The 18,005-nt window shown below is 41.0% G+C and overlaps 2 protein-coding genes across 2 annotated transcripts in view; one reads left to right on the plus strand and one right to left on the minus strand.

Moving 5' to 3' along the window:
* Nucleotides 1-18,005, plus strand: part of BCL2L1 (BCL2 like 1) — an 871,182-nt gene that overhangs the window by 248,867 nt on the left and 604,310 nt on the right. The gene's annotated exons all lie outside the window — the stretch shown is intronic.
* On the minus strand, nt 4,342-17,838 carry DEFB115 (defensin beta 115). The gene is made up of 3 exons (XM_033433914.2): nt 17,745-17,838; nt 11,112-11,282; nt 4,342-4,379 (listed from the first exon to the last, which is right to left on the minus strand). The coding sequence occupies exons 1-3, from the start codon at nt 17,836-17,838 to the stop codon at nt 4,342-4,344; spliced, it is 303 nt and encodes a 100-aa protein (XP_033289805.2).

An 18,005-nucleotide genomic window follows, 5' to 3' on the forward strand; every position in this document is an offset into this window, starting at 1 on the left:
TGTGGTCTCTCCCGTTGTGGAGCACAGGCTCCGGACGCGCAGGCTCAGCGGCCATGGCTCACGGGCCCAGCCGCTCCGCGGCATGTGGGATCTTCCCGGACCGGGGCAGGAACCCATGTCCCCTGCATCGGCAGGCGGACTCTCAACCACTGCGCCACCAGGGAAGCCCAAAGTCAATGTTTTTTTATGGCCTTGTAGATGTTATAGTCCTTCCAAAATTGTCGCAAGGTTTTTCCTGATTCGTCACTCACCTTTACTGCCTGACAAAAAGTGTGATGTAAATAATATTTCTTGAAAGTCGCTGTAACTCCCTGGTCCATAATTTGGATGAGTGATGTAGTATATAGTGGCAGATGCACTACTTTGATGTTGGGATGAAAGTTGTCCATGAATGGGGGGTGGCCCAGAGAACTGTCGAGCAGCAAAAGAATGTTGAATCGGATGTCCATCTCCAAGTAATATTTCTCTACCTCCGGGATAAAGTGGTGGAAAAATCAGTCCTGGAGAACGGCCTGTGTAACCCAGGCTTTGCGGTTACTCTTCCACACAATGGGAAGAGAGCCCTTGGCTATGTTTTTAAGGGCTCTTGAGTTCTCTGAATGATAAATTAAGAGTGGCTTCAGCTTCATATTGCTGGGAGCATTGCCACCAAACAACACAGTTAGCCTATCCTTTGCTGCTTGGTAGCCTGGCGTCAACTCTTCCTCCTTACTGATGTAACTTTGGTCTGGCATCCTTCTCTAGTACAGTCCTATCTCATCCACATTAAAAACCTGCTCAGGTAAATAAGTACCTTCATCAATAATTTCTTGAAGTGTTTCAGGAAATTCCTGGGCAGCTACCATATCTGCACTCACTGCCTCGCCACTTATTTTACATTGTGAGAGTTGGTTCTAGCCTTGAACCTATGAAACCAGCCATGGTTGGCATTAAGAGATGTGCCCTCTGATTCTTCACCGTGTTTCTTCTTCAAGTCTTCATAAGGGCTTTTAGTTTTCTCTTGAATCAGCATTAAGCTGAGCGGGACTCGACACTGATGCTGATCCTATATCCACACACTGAGAAGTTTCTCCATCTCCTCCATCACTTTTCCATGCTTCTTCGATATTATTGTCGACGTCATCGCACAGCAGACTTCACGTGTTCCGTGATCTTGTCCTGTTCTTTAGAATTGTGCTGATGGTTTAATGATTCATGTTATAAGAACAAGCAATGTCTACCATCTTTTCACCTTGCTCCACTTTCTCAGTTATTTTCACTTTTGTTTCCATCGTTATCACTTGGCGCTTCTTAGCAGTACCTGCTACATCACCACTGCTCTTAAGCTTGCTTCCGGACATCCTGGGCTTGAAATAAAGATACTGCACTCTATACAGTACTGTACAGTAAAGTACACTAAAGCACAACCACTTGTAGAGGGTGCACTCATGTGACAACATACGGCAGACACATGAACTAACTTACGTGATTGGACATGCCAACGCACGTTCGCATCTTTGAATGTTTGCAACTTGAATGTTCATATGTAGGGGACTTACTGAATTCCCTTTTCATCTGGCTTCTTTTACTCAGTCAAATGCTTTTTAGATTCCTCTAGATCGTGTGTAGCAGCAGTTAATTCTTCTTTATTGCTGAGTAGTATTCTATTGTATGGCTATAGCATCATTTATTGTTTACTACTTGATGAATATTTAGGTTGTTTCTACTTATGATGGATAAAGCTGCTATGAAAATTCATGTGTCTGGGACACATGACTTGATTTATCTGGAATAAATACCTAGGAATGAATTGCTGGGTTTATGATAAGTGTATGTTTAACTTTATAAGAAATTGTCAAACTGTGTTCCAAGTGGTGATGCCATTACAGTCAGCACTAGTTTTAAACATCCATCCATACTTATTTGTATACACCCAATTCTCTAACGTACGACTGCTACATAACACTCTATGGAGTGTGTCCATCACGTTTTACCTTTCAACTCTCCCAGTGATGGAGTCCAGATTATCTACAAATCCCTGTCACCATGAACCTTTCTTTAACAGAAGTCCTGTGCATATTCTCTTATGGACATGTGTGTAGCCTTTTTTGGGACATGTACCCAGGAGTAGAATTTTTAGGTTAGAACAAATGCTTACACTTAATTGGACTGAAGGTCATTAGATTCCTACCCCGAATGGCTGCCTCTATCTCAGAGGAAGATCTAGGTGTTGTGGGGCCTTATACCTTTACAATTTGGGGATTCTTTTTAAGAAGAACACAAAATTAAAAATTCAAAGTTAGGTCCAAAAGTTAATATTTATTTAGAAGAAGCTAAGAAATTACAATAGATTATTGGGATCTCTTAAGATAATTTACCTGAAATGCTTACTTACCGATGTTTCCTGATTGCAACCTGGTTTTCCTTCTTTACTTAGAATATTTTAGAATTCCCATCACTCACATGGGTCCAAGCAAGTGAGGGGCCCTAAACCCTCACAGTTGTTTTGTCTCTGATCTACATCCCACCAGCAGCATGTGAGTATTCCTCTATCCCATGTCCCTGACATTATTTGGCATTATTCATCCTTCTAATGTTTGCCAGTCGACATCTAGCTGGCTGCCTGATTTTGCATGGCCCATGAGCTAGGACTGGTTTTTACATTTGTAAGTAGTTGAATAAAAATCAAAAGAATAATAATTTTTGACATGAAAATTATGTGAAATTCAAATTTCAGTGTCTATAAATAAAGTCTGATTGGAACAGAGCCACACCCATTTATTTACATACTGTGTATAGTTGCTTTCGTGCTATAAATGCAGAGTTGAGTAGTTGTGACAGACTGTGTGCCCTATAAACTCTAAAATATTTACTACCTGGGCCTTGACAGAAAATGTCTGAAGACCCCTAGTCTAGAGCATTAATTTTTCTGGGAGATGACAGTCCTATTCTATATCGGAAGGAATAGTTTCTGATATAGTTTGTTAGTTTGTCTTTGTTTCTACCCATTTTGAAATGATAGACCCTGCCATCATTGTGCTAAAAAGCATTTGGCTCTTTTCTGATCTAACTGCTGACCTTATGGATTAGGACGCCATTTCTATGTAACACTCCACTCCAAAACTTTGGCTTAAAACAGCGATCCTTTATTATCGTTCATATGTCAGCAGCTAGCTGGAGTTTGGCTGGATTACTCTGCTTGAGGCTGGAGTGACAGGGGCAGCTCTATTTCTCACTGTAGATCTGTGGGTCATCTGGAATGCCTCTGCTCTCTGCTCCATGTATCTCTCACTGTCTTTGCACCATCAATGCATATTCTTCTCATGGTGATGGCAGAGGCACGAAAGGGCAAGTGAAAACATTCATCACCTCTTAAAGCCTGGGCTCAGAACTGGCACACTGTCACTTCTGCCCATACTTCATTGACTAAAGCAAGTCACACAGCCAGGATAAAAATGAAGGGACAGGGAGTGCCTTCCTTTTAGGATGAGACCTTGACAAAAGTGTGGATTCAAGTAGGGGTGAAGGATTGGGGTCAATAATGCAATCTGCAATACATTATAAGGAATACCACAATAGTGGTAAATGGTTTTTCTCTGCTACCTACAAGGATGCTACTTGTTCTTATTAAACTTGTGCTGTTAAAAGTAAGGTCTGTGATCTTCCTGCTTATCCCACTTCAGAAATGTTGACATTTTAGTTTCCAGTGGTGACGGCCATGGAGCTATCAAGGTATTTCCTTCTGCTTCTGCCCTTCTTTCAGTGTCCTTAAAATGAACCACTAACATATGGGACATCCTAAGATGTCCTATTGCTGGAAAGACCCCAAGGAACATAGAAGTACCATTTCTCTCTCTCTCTTCTCATTACCAGAAATGAATTAATAGTAAAAACAAACATATATAAATAGCTCATACAACTCAACATCAAAAAAACAAACAACCAAGTTGAAAATGGGCAGAAAAACTGAAAAGACATTTTTTCCAAAGAGGTAACGCAGATGGCCAAGAGGCATATGGAAAGATGCTCAACTTGCTAATCATCAGGGAAATGCAAATGAAAACCACAATATCACCTCACAATTGTCAGAATGGCTACATTAAAAAGAACACAAACAGCAAATGTTGGCAAGGATGTGGAGAAAAGAGAACCCTCGTACACTGTTGGTGGGAATGTAAATTGCCTTACAGCCTGCTACCCTGGGACCTGGTTCCACCAACCAGTGGGTTGGCAACAGCCCCAGGTGTCCCAGGCCCCCCAAACAAGCTGTACTCGGGCCCATCTCCACCCACCAGCAGGCTAGCACCAGCCATGGGCCCCAAGGGCCAGGTAGCCAGCCACACTAGGACTTGTTCCCACTCACTAGTGGGTGAGCACCAGCTTCAGATACTCCAGCTGTGCTGGGACCAAGCCCCACACACCAGTGGGCCAGCAACAACCCTGGTCACCCCAAGCCACAGAGCTAGTCAAACCAGGAGTTGACCCCACACATCAGTGGGCTGGCAGCCTCCACATGAGACAAAGCATGACAGCCAACCAGGCCAGGGGCCTATCATCATGCCCACAGTAGTCAGCCCTCCTGCAGCAGAATGGCCAATGCAGCCCACATAGAAGGCACCCCTAGAGCATATCCCACTGTTAACCAGAGGAAAATGTGCTGCTGAGTCCCATAGGATATCTCTTACACAGGGCCACTTCTCCAAATTCAGGAAATGTAACTGACCTACTTAATACATAGAAATAAAAACAGAGAATTAAGCAAAATGAGGAGACAGAGAACTATTTTCCAAAAGATAAAACAAGACAAAAACCTCAGAATAAGAACTTTATGGAGATAAGCAGTCTACCTGATAGAGTTCAAGGTAATGATCATAAAGATGCTCAATGAACTCAGGATAAAAATGGATGAAAACAGTGAGAAGTCTAGGGGTGCTGAACAGAGGCCAGTGAGTCCTGTGGCTGAAGCTGGCCCAATAGTGGGCAGGTAAGCCCCCAGCAGTAATAGGTTAGGAGGGAGACTCAAAAATGGTGATGCTAGAACCAGTGTCTCTGTGGTAAAATGACTTCCCAAAATGGCTGCCACCACCATCTATGTCCCCAGAGGGAGTCCAAGTTGCCTCCTGCCCCTCTGGGAGGTTCTCCAAGTGGGTCTGACCCAGGCTCCTTTCAAATTCCTTCCTCTGTGCCAGGACTTGGAGTCTGTGAGATTTTGTCTGTGCCCTTTAAAAGTGTAGTATTTGTTTCTTACAGCTATCCAGTTCTCCCATATGCAAGCCCCATTGGCTTTCAAAACTAGATGTTCTAGGGGCTCATCTTGCCAGTGCAGGAACCCCAGGCTGAGGAGCCTGTTATAAGGCTTGGACCCTTCACTCCTTGGGAATACCTCTGCAATTGTGTTTATACTCCCATTTTTGTGGGTCATCTACCTGGGATCAGGCATCTTGACTATACTGTGTCCCTGCCCTTCCACTCATCTTGCTGTGGTTCCCTTTTTAAATCTTTAGTTGTGGAAAATCTTTTCTGCTAGTCTCCAGGTCTGTCTCATAGATGGTTATTCTGTAAACAGTTGTGATTCTGATGTGCCCACTGGAAGAGGTGAGCTCAGGGTCTTCCTACTCTCCCATCTTGGGCACACCTTCTCTATCAGTAATTACATTAAATGTGAATGGATTAAATTCTCAAACACACACACACACACACACACACAGACTGGCTGAGTGGATTGAAAAACAAGATCCAACTAAATGCTGTCTATAAGAGGCTCACTTTAGCTTTAAGAACATACATAGGCTGAAAGTGAAAGGATGGAAAAAGATATTTTATGCAAGTGGTAGCCAAAGAGAGTAGAGCTGGCTCTATTTATATCAGAAAAATTAGACTTTTAGTAAAAATTAGTCAAACGAAACAAAGGTAGTCACTACATAATGATAAGGGATCAATTAAAGGGATATAACAATTATAAATATATATGCCTAAAATTGTATTACACAAATATATAAAGCAAATACTATCACAATTGAAGGAGAAATATACAGCAATACAATAATAGTAGAGATCTTAAATACCTCACTTTTAAAAACAGATGGATCATGCAGATGGAAAATCAATAAGAAAACTGGATTTTAATAATATGATAGACCAGATGGACCTAACAGACATTAATAGAACATTCCACTCAACAGCAACAAAATAAATATTCTTTTAAAGTACATGTGGAAATTTCCCATGACAGATCAATTATATGTTGGGCCACAAAACAAGGCTCAACAAATTCAAAAAGATAGAAATTATACCATGTAGCTTTCCTGACAACAATGGAATAAAACTAGAAATAAGTAACAGGAAAAAAAACTATAAAATCCACAAATATGTGGAAATTAAATACACATTCCAGAAGAACCAATGGATCAAAGAAGAAACCAAAAGGAAAATTGAAAAGTACTTGAGACAACCAAAAATGAAAACTAAACATACTCAAAGTCTTGGGATGCAGCAAAAGCAGTTCTAAGATGGAAGTTTTTAGTGCCAACTATTTATATTAAGAAAAAAGACAGATCTCAAATCAATAACCTACTTTATGGCTCATGGAACTGGGAAAAGAACAAACTAAGCCCCAAGTTATCAGAAAGAAGGAAATAATAAAGATTACAGCAGAAATAAAAAGAGACTAGCAAGACAATAGAAAACGTCAACAAAACTGAGTTGATTTTTTTAAAACATAAACAAAATAACAAAGCTTTAGCTAAACTTAACCAAGGGGGGAAAAAAAGACATATTACACCATACACAAAATCAACTCAAAACTGATTAATGACTTAAATGTAAGACCTGAAACCATAAAATTCTTAGAAGAAAACATAGTAGAAAGCTATGTGAAATTAGTCCTGCAATGTTTTTTTTAAATTTGACTCTAAAAGTACAGGCAACTAATGCAAAATTAAATATGTGACTACATCAAATTAAGGAAACAATCAACCAAGTTAAAAGGCAATCTCCAGAAATATTTGAAAACCATACAACTGATAAGTAGTTAATATCCAAAATATATAAAAAACTCATACAACTCAATATCAAAAAACAAACAAGACAATCAAAAAAATGGGCAGAAGACCTAAATAGACATTTTTCCAAAAAAGTCATACAGATGACCAAAAGGCACATGAAAAGATGCTCAACATCATTAATTTTCAGAGAAAGGCAAATCAAAAGAAAAATGGTACAGCTGGACCTATTTGCAGGGCAAGAATAGAGATGCAGATGTAAAGAATGGACATGTGGACATGGTGGGGAAGGGGTGTGGGATGAATTGGGAGATTGGGATGACATATATACACTACCATGTGTAAAATAGATAGCTAGTGGAAACCTGCGCTATGTGTATAATGGAATGTTACTCATAAAAAAAGAATGAAATATTGCCATTTGCAGCAACATGGGTGGACCTAGAGAAACTAAGTGAAGTAAGTCAGAAAAAGAAAGACAAATAACATATGATATCAGTTATACGTGGAATCTAAAACATGATACAAATGAACTTATTTGCAAAACAGAAACAGACTCACAGACATAGAAAACAAACTTATAGTTACCAAGGAGAAAGAGGGTGGGGGAGGGATAAATTAGGAATTTGGGATTAGCAGATACACTCTACTATGTATAAAATAGATAAAGAACAAAGCCCTACTGTATAACACAGGGAACTCTATTCAATATCCTGTAATAAACTATAATGGAAAAGAATATAAAAAAGAATATATATATGTATAACTGAATCACTTCACTATACACCAGAAACTAACACAACATTGTAAATCAACTATACCTCAAGAAAAAAAAATTTTAAAGGGCAACAATATGAGGTGGTGGCTGTGTTAATTAAGTCGATTATGTATACATATATCAAATCATCATGATGTTATCTTAAATATATATACAATTTTTATTTGTAAAAATGTAAATAAAGATTCCTCTTGAGGAAAAAAAGGAATGAATATATACGGCTTAGGGAAGATAGAAGAACTGTTCGGGTGTTGCTTACAGAGAAGCATAAGTCTGGTTTGCAAGAAGAACCTTCTCAGCAAAAGGGGACATGTATAAAAAAGGGCAAGAAATATATTAATTCCCAAGAACACAAGTTGCTTGTGAGGTCCATGGTGGGCATTGAAAGGGACACTACTGAGGTGAGCAGGGGATTATCATAAAGGGAGTTTAGAATTGATTCCTGTAATCACTGTACAGATTTTGAAGGGTTTGGGAGGAAAAACAAAAATGTCAGATTTGGGTTTTAGAAATGATTCCCTGGCAACTGTATGGAAAGATTGGAGTGAGTCAAAGGCATAAAGAGAGACAAGGAGGTCAATAGGATGCAAATGTTATAGTATGTGTGCATTAATCTGATAGGGTTGCCATAATAAAGGACCACAGACTGGGTGGTTTAAACAGCAGAACTTAATTTTCTCACAATTCTGGAAACTAGAAGTCAAGGTGCTGGTGAGATTGATTTCTTCTGAGGTCTCTCTCCTTGATTTGTAGATGTCCATCTCCTCTGTGTCTTCTCATGGATTTCCTTCTGTGGTGTGTCTGTTTCCTAATCTCTTCTTATAAAAATGTCAGTCATTTGGATTAGGATTCACCCTAATGATCTCATTTTAACTTAATTACCTCTTTAAATTACCTGTTTATCCTATCTCCAAATGCAGCCCCATTCTGAGGTACTGGGGATTAGGACTTCAACATATGAATTTTGAGGGGACACGATTCAGCCCATAACAATGATCAAGGAAAGATGATGGCTGAATTAGAATAGTAGAGGTAGGGATGGAGAATAGGTGCTATGGAGGCAGACTTGGAAGCTCTTTGTGGCTGACATGATGAGCGGGGGCAGGGAGCAGTGAGGAAGAAGAAGGTATCTAGGATGTATTTTAGGATTACGGTTTGAGTATTTATGTTGAGAGCACTCTCCTCTTTCTCAGTCTCTTTTCATTCTTCATGCCTTTGCTATCTAAGATGGCATCTTCTGAAGTCATAGGTAAAGAATGGATCTTCACCATAATTTAAAGAGTGAAAATGGCTTTAAGAGTTGAAAGGCATATGGATTTTATAATCTAATACTTCCATTTTGGGGCTGGACAAAGTAAGTAGTAAGGTGACTTAGTCCCATCCTATTAACATATCTGTATTTCCCCTGCATCCTTTTCACTTCTTTGGGACTGTGGACATGGAGTCATGTTTATGAAACTCTCTAAGACTCCTGGGTCTACTTGTGGGCATAATTCCTCTAGCCAGAAAATACATTAAAACACTTAGTTCAAGAACAGGTAGGCTTGTAGGTATTATCTGCAGCCATTGGTGTAGTCTGGGTTGGAATTGAAGTGTTAATTGGAATCACTGTGCCTAGGTAATCTGAGATCCAGTGTCTAAGCCACTCCCCAGATATCCCAAGGACATCCTTTAAGGTTTGGGACATGAATGTTACTGCACATTATCACAGTGGGAAAAAACTAGAGAACTGAAGTGAAAGTACTTTGAGAAATGAGTTGAAGGGTTAGAAATTGCCATTATTTGATGATTTATGTAGCTTGTCTTCAGTGTACATTCTCCAGTTATTATGTCAACAGAGGCTAGGGCTAATATTCAACTTTAGACCTGACTGGCATTGGCCTCCAAACCAAGACTGTCTGCTAAATGGGAACAACTTCCTCCTTAACTGCAACTGGGGATAATTTCTATTTGTGCCTGGATATACCGTTTAGTGCTGGGTTTGTTACACATTTTAACCACAAGGAGGCTCACAAAACTTTCCCTTTCACTACACCTTCCACATTGAGGAAGTAGATCCTGGGTGGGAAGAGTAAAGGGAAGCTTTTATTACTGCAGCAATCATTTTTCCACCTTAAGGAAGAATAATGTCTGAGTTCAGGCATCATGGGTTCAAAGTCCTGCTACTGAGCTAGATATTTGTACCACTTGGGGCAAGTCACTTAAACTCTCTGTGACTTAGTTTCCTCTTCTGACCAAAGGACACAATACTATTTCCTACCTCATGGAGCTATTGTTAGGGCAAAATGAAGTTATATATGTAAAGTGATTAAGACAAGGCCTTGCACACAGTAAGTTCTCAGTAAAATTTGAGGGTTTTTTTGTTGTTTAGTTAGTTAGTTTTCTTGTTTTACTATTTTCCCCTTCCACTCGTTTGGGACAGGTAATTGTTGTCTCCTGGTCAGAAGGCATGCCAATCTTTTAACAGCCAAGTGTGATTAAGGGGTTGGGGTAAAGGACAGATTCCAAGAGTGAGACAATAAGGCAGAGCCTTGGGGTAAACCTTGAGCCAAAGAGGCAAAAAAAGATTTCTGGATCACACTGGCCTGTCTCAACAATCCAGGATGAGACATTAGATAAGAATGTGTGACCACGGTGGAATTTGCAATAGCCTGGAAAACTTCCACATTCAGAGACCTACAGCAACTAGTTAGAGGCTTAGGAATTCAGGATTCAGATTCTATAAAACTGGTTTACCATGAGAACTGATATCCCAGTCATACCCTGGGACAACCTAGGGATGTTAAGCTATAGAGGACTGGAGAGACAAGAAAGAATGATAGCTGGAATGAGCATATATATATATATATATATATATATATATATATATATATATACATATATATATTTTTAAGAAGATGTTGGGGGTAGGAGTTTATTAATTAATTTATATTTGCTGTGTTGGGTCTTCATTTCTGTGCGAGGGCTTTCTCTAGTTGTGGCAAGCGGGGACCACTCTTCATCGCGGTACGCGGGCCTCTCACTATCGCGGCCTCTCTTGTTGCGGAGCACAGGCTCCAGACGCGCAGGCTCAGTAGTTGTGGCTCACGGGCCCGGTTGCTCCGCGGCATGTGGGATCCTCCCAGACCAGGGCTCGAACCCGTGTCCCCTGCATTAGCAGGCAGATTCTCAACCACTGCGCCACCAGGGAAGCCCGAGCATATATTTTTTAATGGATCATGTAAGGACCCAGTATCCTTAGCTACTAAAGATCTAAGGACCATGCAGGTGACCTGGATGGCCACCTTACTGACTCATTACAGTTACTGCCAGAACTCTCTTGTCAGAAGTCTTAAGTTGATACTTAGCTGTACTTGCCATAGCCCTGTAGGTCATCTCTTCTTTCTTGGCAGGTTCTGATGGTTTATGCTTTGCTGGGATGCAGCAAAGCTTTCTTAACCCACATTTTTCTTTCTTCTTCTCATTTTCTTTGCAATGCTTCCTGCACCTGCCAGTTCCATAACCACACTTTCTGGCCCATCCATCTATCAAAATAAACAAACACATGAAAAAGTAAAGACAATTATACTAAAGACATTGGTAATTGTAGTAATAATGGTTAGAACAAACTATTGAAGTGTAATGGCATTCTTGGGAATGTCAAATAAAGCTGTGCATGTAGAATGCTTACTGCTGGTCTTGATATGTATTAGATATGAGTAGTTATTGCCCTTCCTCCAACCAGATCTAATTGGACTTTATTTTTATGCTTAAGATATTTCCATCTCCGTCAATTTTCAGTCTCACCAACACTGGTTCCTCCTTGTTCCCAAATCTACATGCTTGCCAAGGAATGAGATTATGCCTTCAATTACCTGTTTTTTCCCTCTGCATTCATTATTCACTCAGCAGTGAGTTTTGAGCACCTACCATGTGCCAGGCACTGTTCTAGGTGTATGCCCCAGATGACGTCTGGAGCAGTACTTTGAACACTGAGTGATCAATTTGTATTGCTGATCAGCAGGCAGATGTTCTAAGCTCTACATAGGTCAATAAAACACAGAGTATAGACCCAGCTTCCTCAGCACATTAAATTCAGTTGAGAGACCATAATATCTTGGTTTAAATTATGATTACCTTTACTTGTTTTTTCCTCCAAACTCCCCTCCTGGGAGATAACTCCCAATTTTTTCTTTCTCACTAGGATATCTGGACTGGAAAAAAATCAGAGTCAGGATGACTGCACTCCCTCATCCATTCCAATTGCCCTCACTGTAGTTTAAGGCAGGCTGAAGCCAACTCAGGGTTAGCCCATGATTATCTTCTTTTGCTTCTAGAACAAATGAGTGATTAACAAATACTTTCAGTTTGAAAAGGTGAATCAAGAGAGGATGCAACTTCCAACAGCAATGACCCAAAGGGAAATCATGGAATTAGAAATCATAAGCTTCAGAACCCCTGGGAAGCCCCAAGTGGAAAACATTTTTGTTAGAAAGTTATTCACCACTTGGCCATGAAGTCTGTTGTATTGTTACAGTGCTTTGGCCACGTTCAATCTGGAATCCAGAATCTTCTGTCGTAGCCCAAGCTCCACAGCTTGAGCCTGTTTTACAAACCTGTAGATAACCAACATCAACCTACAAAATTTTGAGGCAAAGTAATGGGACTGGTTACTGCAAGATGCGGTACAGAAGTGGTATCAATTGGAAGTGATAGATGCCTGGGATGAGAACATGTTGACATTTGGGACAGGATATTAAGGACACTAGGAATTTGGGGGTTGCTTCTGCATATGGAAGGGGATTCATTCAAGAAACACTGGAGATATTCAAGATGGCAGGGGAGTAGGTGGACATGGAGTTCATCTCTCTCCACAGATACATCAGGAATACATCTATAGATGCAACAATTCTCACAGAACACCAGTTGAAAACTAGCAGAAGACCTTGGACACCAGAAAGGACTATAAAGATCCCTTCATAACTAGTATCAAGAGATCAACTTTCAAGTGCTCAGATACTTTTTTTTTTTTTTTTTGCGGTACACGGGCCTCTCACTGCTGTGGCCTCTCCCGTTGCGGAGCACAGGCTCCGGATGCGCAGGCTCAGCGGCCATGGCTCACGGGCCCAGTCACTCCGCGGCATGTGGGATCTTCCCGGACCGGGGCACAAACCCGCGTGCCCTGCATCGGCAGGCGGACTCTCAACCACTGCGCCGCCAGGGAAGCCCTGCTCAGATTCTTTATTTTGCCTGATAAGCCTGCTGTAGAAGATCTTTTTTTTTTTTTTTTTTTTTTTGCGGTACGCGGCCCTCTCACTGTTGTGGCCTCTCCCTTTGCAGAGCACAGGCTCCGGACGCGCAGGCTCAGCGGCCATGGCTCACGGGCCTAGCCACTCCACGGCATGTGGGATCCTCCTGCACTGGGGCACGAACCCGTGTCCCCTGCATCAGCAGGCGGACTCTCAACCACTGCGCCACCAGGGAAGCCCTAGAAGATCATTTTTGAAGGACCTTCAAATGGCAGAGGAGTAAGACGTGGAGATCACTTCCTTCCCACAAATACATCAAAAATACATCTACATGTGGAACAACTCCTACAGAACACCTACTGAACGCTGGAAGACCTCAGACTTCCCAAAAGGCAAGAAACTCCCCCACATACCTGGGTAAGGCAAAAGAAAAATGAAAAAAACAGAGACAAAAGAATAGGGACAAGACCTACACCTCTGGGAGGGAGCTGTGAAGGAGGAAAAGTTTCCACACACTAGGAAGCCCCTTCACTGGTGGAAACAGGGGGTGGGTGGGGAGGGGAAGCTTCAGAGCCATGGAGGAGAGTGCAGCAACAGGGGTGCAGAGGGCAAAGTGGAGAGATGGTTGCACAGAGGATCAGTGCCGACCAGCATCACCAGCCTGAGAGGCTTGTTTGCTCACCTGCTGGGGCAGGTCGGGGCTGGAAGCTGAGGATCAGGCTTCGGAGTTCAGATCCCAGGGAGAGGACTTTGTGAACACAGCCTGAAGGGGGCTAGTGCACCAAAGCTAACTGGGAGGGAGTCCGGGAAAAAGTCTGGAACTGCCTAAGAGTCAAGAGGCCATTGATTCGGGGTGGGCGAGGAGAGGGGATTCAGAATACCACCTAAACAAGCTTCAGAACATCACCTAAATGAGCTTCAAAGATGGACGGGGGCCGTGGCTGTCAGCGTGGATACCAGAGACTGGCATGAAATGCTAAGGTTGCTGCTTCAGCCACCAAAAAGCCTGTGTGCAAGCACAGGTCACTATCCATAACCCTCCCAGGAGCCTGTGCAGCCCACCACTGCCAGGGTCCCGTGATCAAGAGACAACTTCCCCCGGAGAACACATTGCACGTTTCAGGCTGTTGCAACACATCAGCCTCTGCCACAGCAGGCTCTCTCCATGTTCCTCCCTCCCCCCAACCTGAGTGAACCAGAACCACCTACTCAGCTGCTCCTTTAACCCCCTCCTGTTTGGGCAAAAACAGACGCCATAGGGTAACCTAGATGCAGAGGCAGGGCCAAATCCAAAGCTGAACCCAGGAACTGTGCGAACAAAGAAAAGAAAGGGAGGTTTCTCCATGCAGGCTCAGGAGCAGCAGATTAAGTCTCCACAATCAACTTGCTGTACTTGCACCTGTGGAATACCTGAATAGACAACTAATAATCCCAAAATTGAGGCGATGGACTTTGGGAGCAACTGTAGACTTGGGGTTTGTTGTATACGACTGATCAGTTTCTGATTTTTATGTTTATCTTAGTATAGTTTTTAGCACTTGTTATCATTGCTGGATTTGTTTATTGGTATGGTTGCTCTCTCTTTTTTTTATTACTTCTTAAATTTTTTAATTTTAATAATTTAATTTTTTTTCATTTTAATAACTTTATTTTACTGTATTTTCTTTCTTTCTCTTCTCACTTTTCTTCTGAGCCATGTGACTGACAGGGCTATGATTGAAACTGTGATTAAAAATCTTCCAACAAACAAAAGCCTAGGACCAGATGGCTTCATAGGCGAATTGTATCAAATACTTAGAGAAGAGCTAACACCTAACCTTGTCAAACTCTTCCAAAATATAGCAGAGGGAGGAACACTCCCAAACTCATTCTACAAGGCCACCATCACCCTGATACAAAAACAGGACAAACATGTCACAAAAAGAAAACTACAGACCAATATCTCTGATAAACATAGATGCAAAAATCCTCATCAAAATACTAGCAAACAGAATCCAACGGCACATTAAAAGGATCATACACTATGATCAAGTGGGGTTTATCCCAGGGATGCAAAGATTCTTCAATATATGCAAATCAATCAATGTGATACACCATATTAACAAATTGAAGGAGAAAAACCATATGATCATCTCAATAGATGTAGAAAAAGCTTTCAACAAAATTCAACACCGAGTTATGATAAAAACCCTCCAAAAAGTAGGCATAGAGAGAACTTACCTCAACATAATAAAGGCCATATATGACAAATCCACAGCCAACATCGTTCTCAATGGTGAAAAACTGAAACCATTTCCTCTAAGGTCAGGAACAAGACAAAGTTGTCCACTCGCACCACTATTATTCAACATAGTTTTAGAAGTTTTAGCCTCAGCAATCAGAGAAGAAAAAAAAATAAAAGGAATCCAAATCAGAAAAGAGAATTAAAGCTGTCACTGTTTGCAGATGACATGATACTATACATAGAGAATCCTAAAGATGCTACCAGAAAACTACTAGAGCTAATCAATGAATTTGGTAAAGTAGCAGGATACAAAATTAATGCACAGAAATCTCTGGCATTCCTATACACTAATGATGAAAAATCTGAAAGTGAAATTAAGAAAACACTCCTATTTACCATTGCAACAAAAAGAATAAAAAATCTAGGAATAAACCTACCTAAGGAGACAAAAGACCTGTATGCAGAAAATTATGAGACACTGATGAAAGAAATTAAAGATGATGCAAACAGATGGAGAGATATACCATGTTTTTGGATTGGAAGAATCAACATTGTGAAAATGACTATACTACCTAATGCAATCTACAGATTCAATGTAATCCTTATCAAACTACCAATGGCAGTTTTCACAGAACTAGAACAAAAAATTCCACAATTTGTATGGAAACACAAAAGACCCCGAATAGCCAAAGCAATCTTGAGAAAGAAAAATGGAGCTGGAGGAATCAGGCAGCTGGACCTCAGACTATACTACAAAGCTACAGTAATCAAGACAGTATGGTACTGGCACAAAAACAGAAATATAGATCAATGGAACAGGATAGAAAGCTCAGAGATAAACCCATGCACATATGGTCACCTTATCTTCGATAAAGGAGGCAAGAATATACAGTGGAGAAAAGAGAGCCTCTTCAATAAGTGGTGCTGGGAAAACTTGACAGGTACATGTAAAAGAATGAAATTAGAACACTTCCTAACATTATACACAAAAATAAACTCAAAATGGATTAAAGATCTAAATGTAAGGCCAGACACTATCAAACTTGTAGAGGAAAGCATAGGCAGAACACTCAATGACGTAAATCACAGTAAGATCCTTTTTGACCCACCTCCTAGAGAAATGGAATTAAAAACAAAAATAAACAAATGGGACCTAATGAAACTTAAAAGCTTTTGCACAGCAAAGGAAACCATAAACAAGACAAAAAGACAACCCTGAGAATTGGAGAAAATATTTCCAAAAGAAGCAACTGACAAAGAATTAATCTGAAAATTATACAAGCAGCTCATGCAGCTCAATACCAAAAAGCCGACAACCCAATCCATAAATGGGCAGAAGACCTAAATAGACATTTCTCCAAAGAAGATATACAGATTTCTGACAAACACATGAAAGGATGCTCAACATCACTAATCATGAGAGAAATGCAAATCAAAAGTACAATCAGGTATCACCTTACACCACTCAGAATGGCCATCATTTTAAAAAGCTACAAACAATAAATGCTGTAGAGGGTGTGGGGAAAAGGGAACCCTCTTGCACTGTTGGTGGGAATGTAAATTGATACAGCCACTATGGAGAACAGTTTGGAGGTTACTTAAAAATCTAAAAATAAAGCTACCATACGACACAGCAATCCCACTCTTGGGCATATACCCTGAAAAAACCATAATTCTAAATGAGTCATGTACCACAATGTTCATTGCAGCACTATTTGCAATGGCTAGGACATGGAAGTAACCTAAGTGTCCATCGACACATGAATGGATAAAGAAGATGTGGCACCTATATACAATGGAATATTACTCAGCCATAAAAAGAAATGAAATTGAGTTATTTGTAGTGAGGTGGATGGACCTAGAGTCTGTCATACAGAGTGAAGTAAGTCAGAAAGCGAAGAACAAATATCATATGCTAACACATATATATGGAATCTAAATAAAACAAAATGGTTCTGAAGAACCTAGGGGCCAGACAGGAATAAAGACACAGATGTAGAGAATGGACTTGAGGACAAAGGGAGGGGGAAGGGTAAGCTGGGACAAAGTGAGAGAGTGGCATTGACGTACGTACAATACCAAAGGTAAAATAGATAACTAGTGGGAAGCGGCCACATAGCACAGGGAGATCAGCTCGGTGCTTTGTGACCACCTAGAGCGGTGGGATAGGGAAGGTGGGAGGGAGAGGCAAGAGGGAGGGGATATGGGGATATAAGTATACACATAGCTGATTCACTTTGTTATACAGCAGAAGCTAACACAACATTGTAAAGAAATTATACTCCAATTAAAAAGAAAAAGAAAAGAAATCCTGGACTCTGTTGATGTTTGCCAGGTTCCCCTATGAGAAGCACCATCATGGTCACGGTTACAGTCTGCCTTTACAATGGGGCATATTCATTATAAGGCTTTTCACCAGATCTGTACCATCCCTCTGAGCTGTTCTCATTCCCATACATGTTTAGTTTTCCAATGATTCTAGGAGTTGAACCCCATTGTTACTCCTTTTTCCCTCCTCTCCATGATCTCGTTACCTGGGGAAGCCTGAGTCAGGACCACAAGGACAGCTAAGGCCAGGAACAAGAGTTTGCTATATCCCGAGAGGGGTGAGGAACCATCCAGCAGCATACTGATTGTGCTTGGGAGGGTAGGTTTTCACTCTGTGTTTTATTGACTTGGGTAGGGCTGAATCACGGACAGTAAATCAGAGAAGGACAGAATGTTCCACTACCCAGGACATCAACCTATAGGTCAGCAATGTAAATTGATCATCCAGTATTGAGTCCTTCTCTTGA

Source organism: Orcinus orca, chromosome 16 (assembly GCF_937001465.1).
Source record: "Orcinus orca chromosome 16, mOrcOrc1.1, whole genome shotgun sequence".
NCBI lineage: Eukaryota > Metazoa > Chordata > Mammalia > Artiodactyla > Delphinidae > Orcinus > Orcinus orca.

Coding starts and splice junctions, on each gene's coding strand:
- DEFB115 (XM_033433914.2), bottom strand. CDS start 17,838: ATGCTGCTGGATGGTTCCTCACCCCTCTCGGGATATAGCAAACTCTTG. Junction 11,283..17,744: donor CCTGACTCAGGCTTCCCCAG/GTAACGAGATCA, acceptor TTATTTTGATAG/ATGGATGGGCCAGAAAGTGT. Junction 4,380..11,111: donor GACCTACAGGGCTATGGCAA/GTACAGCTAAGT, acceptor GCTTGGTCCCAG/CACAGCTGGAGTATCTGAAG.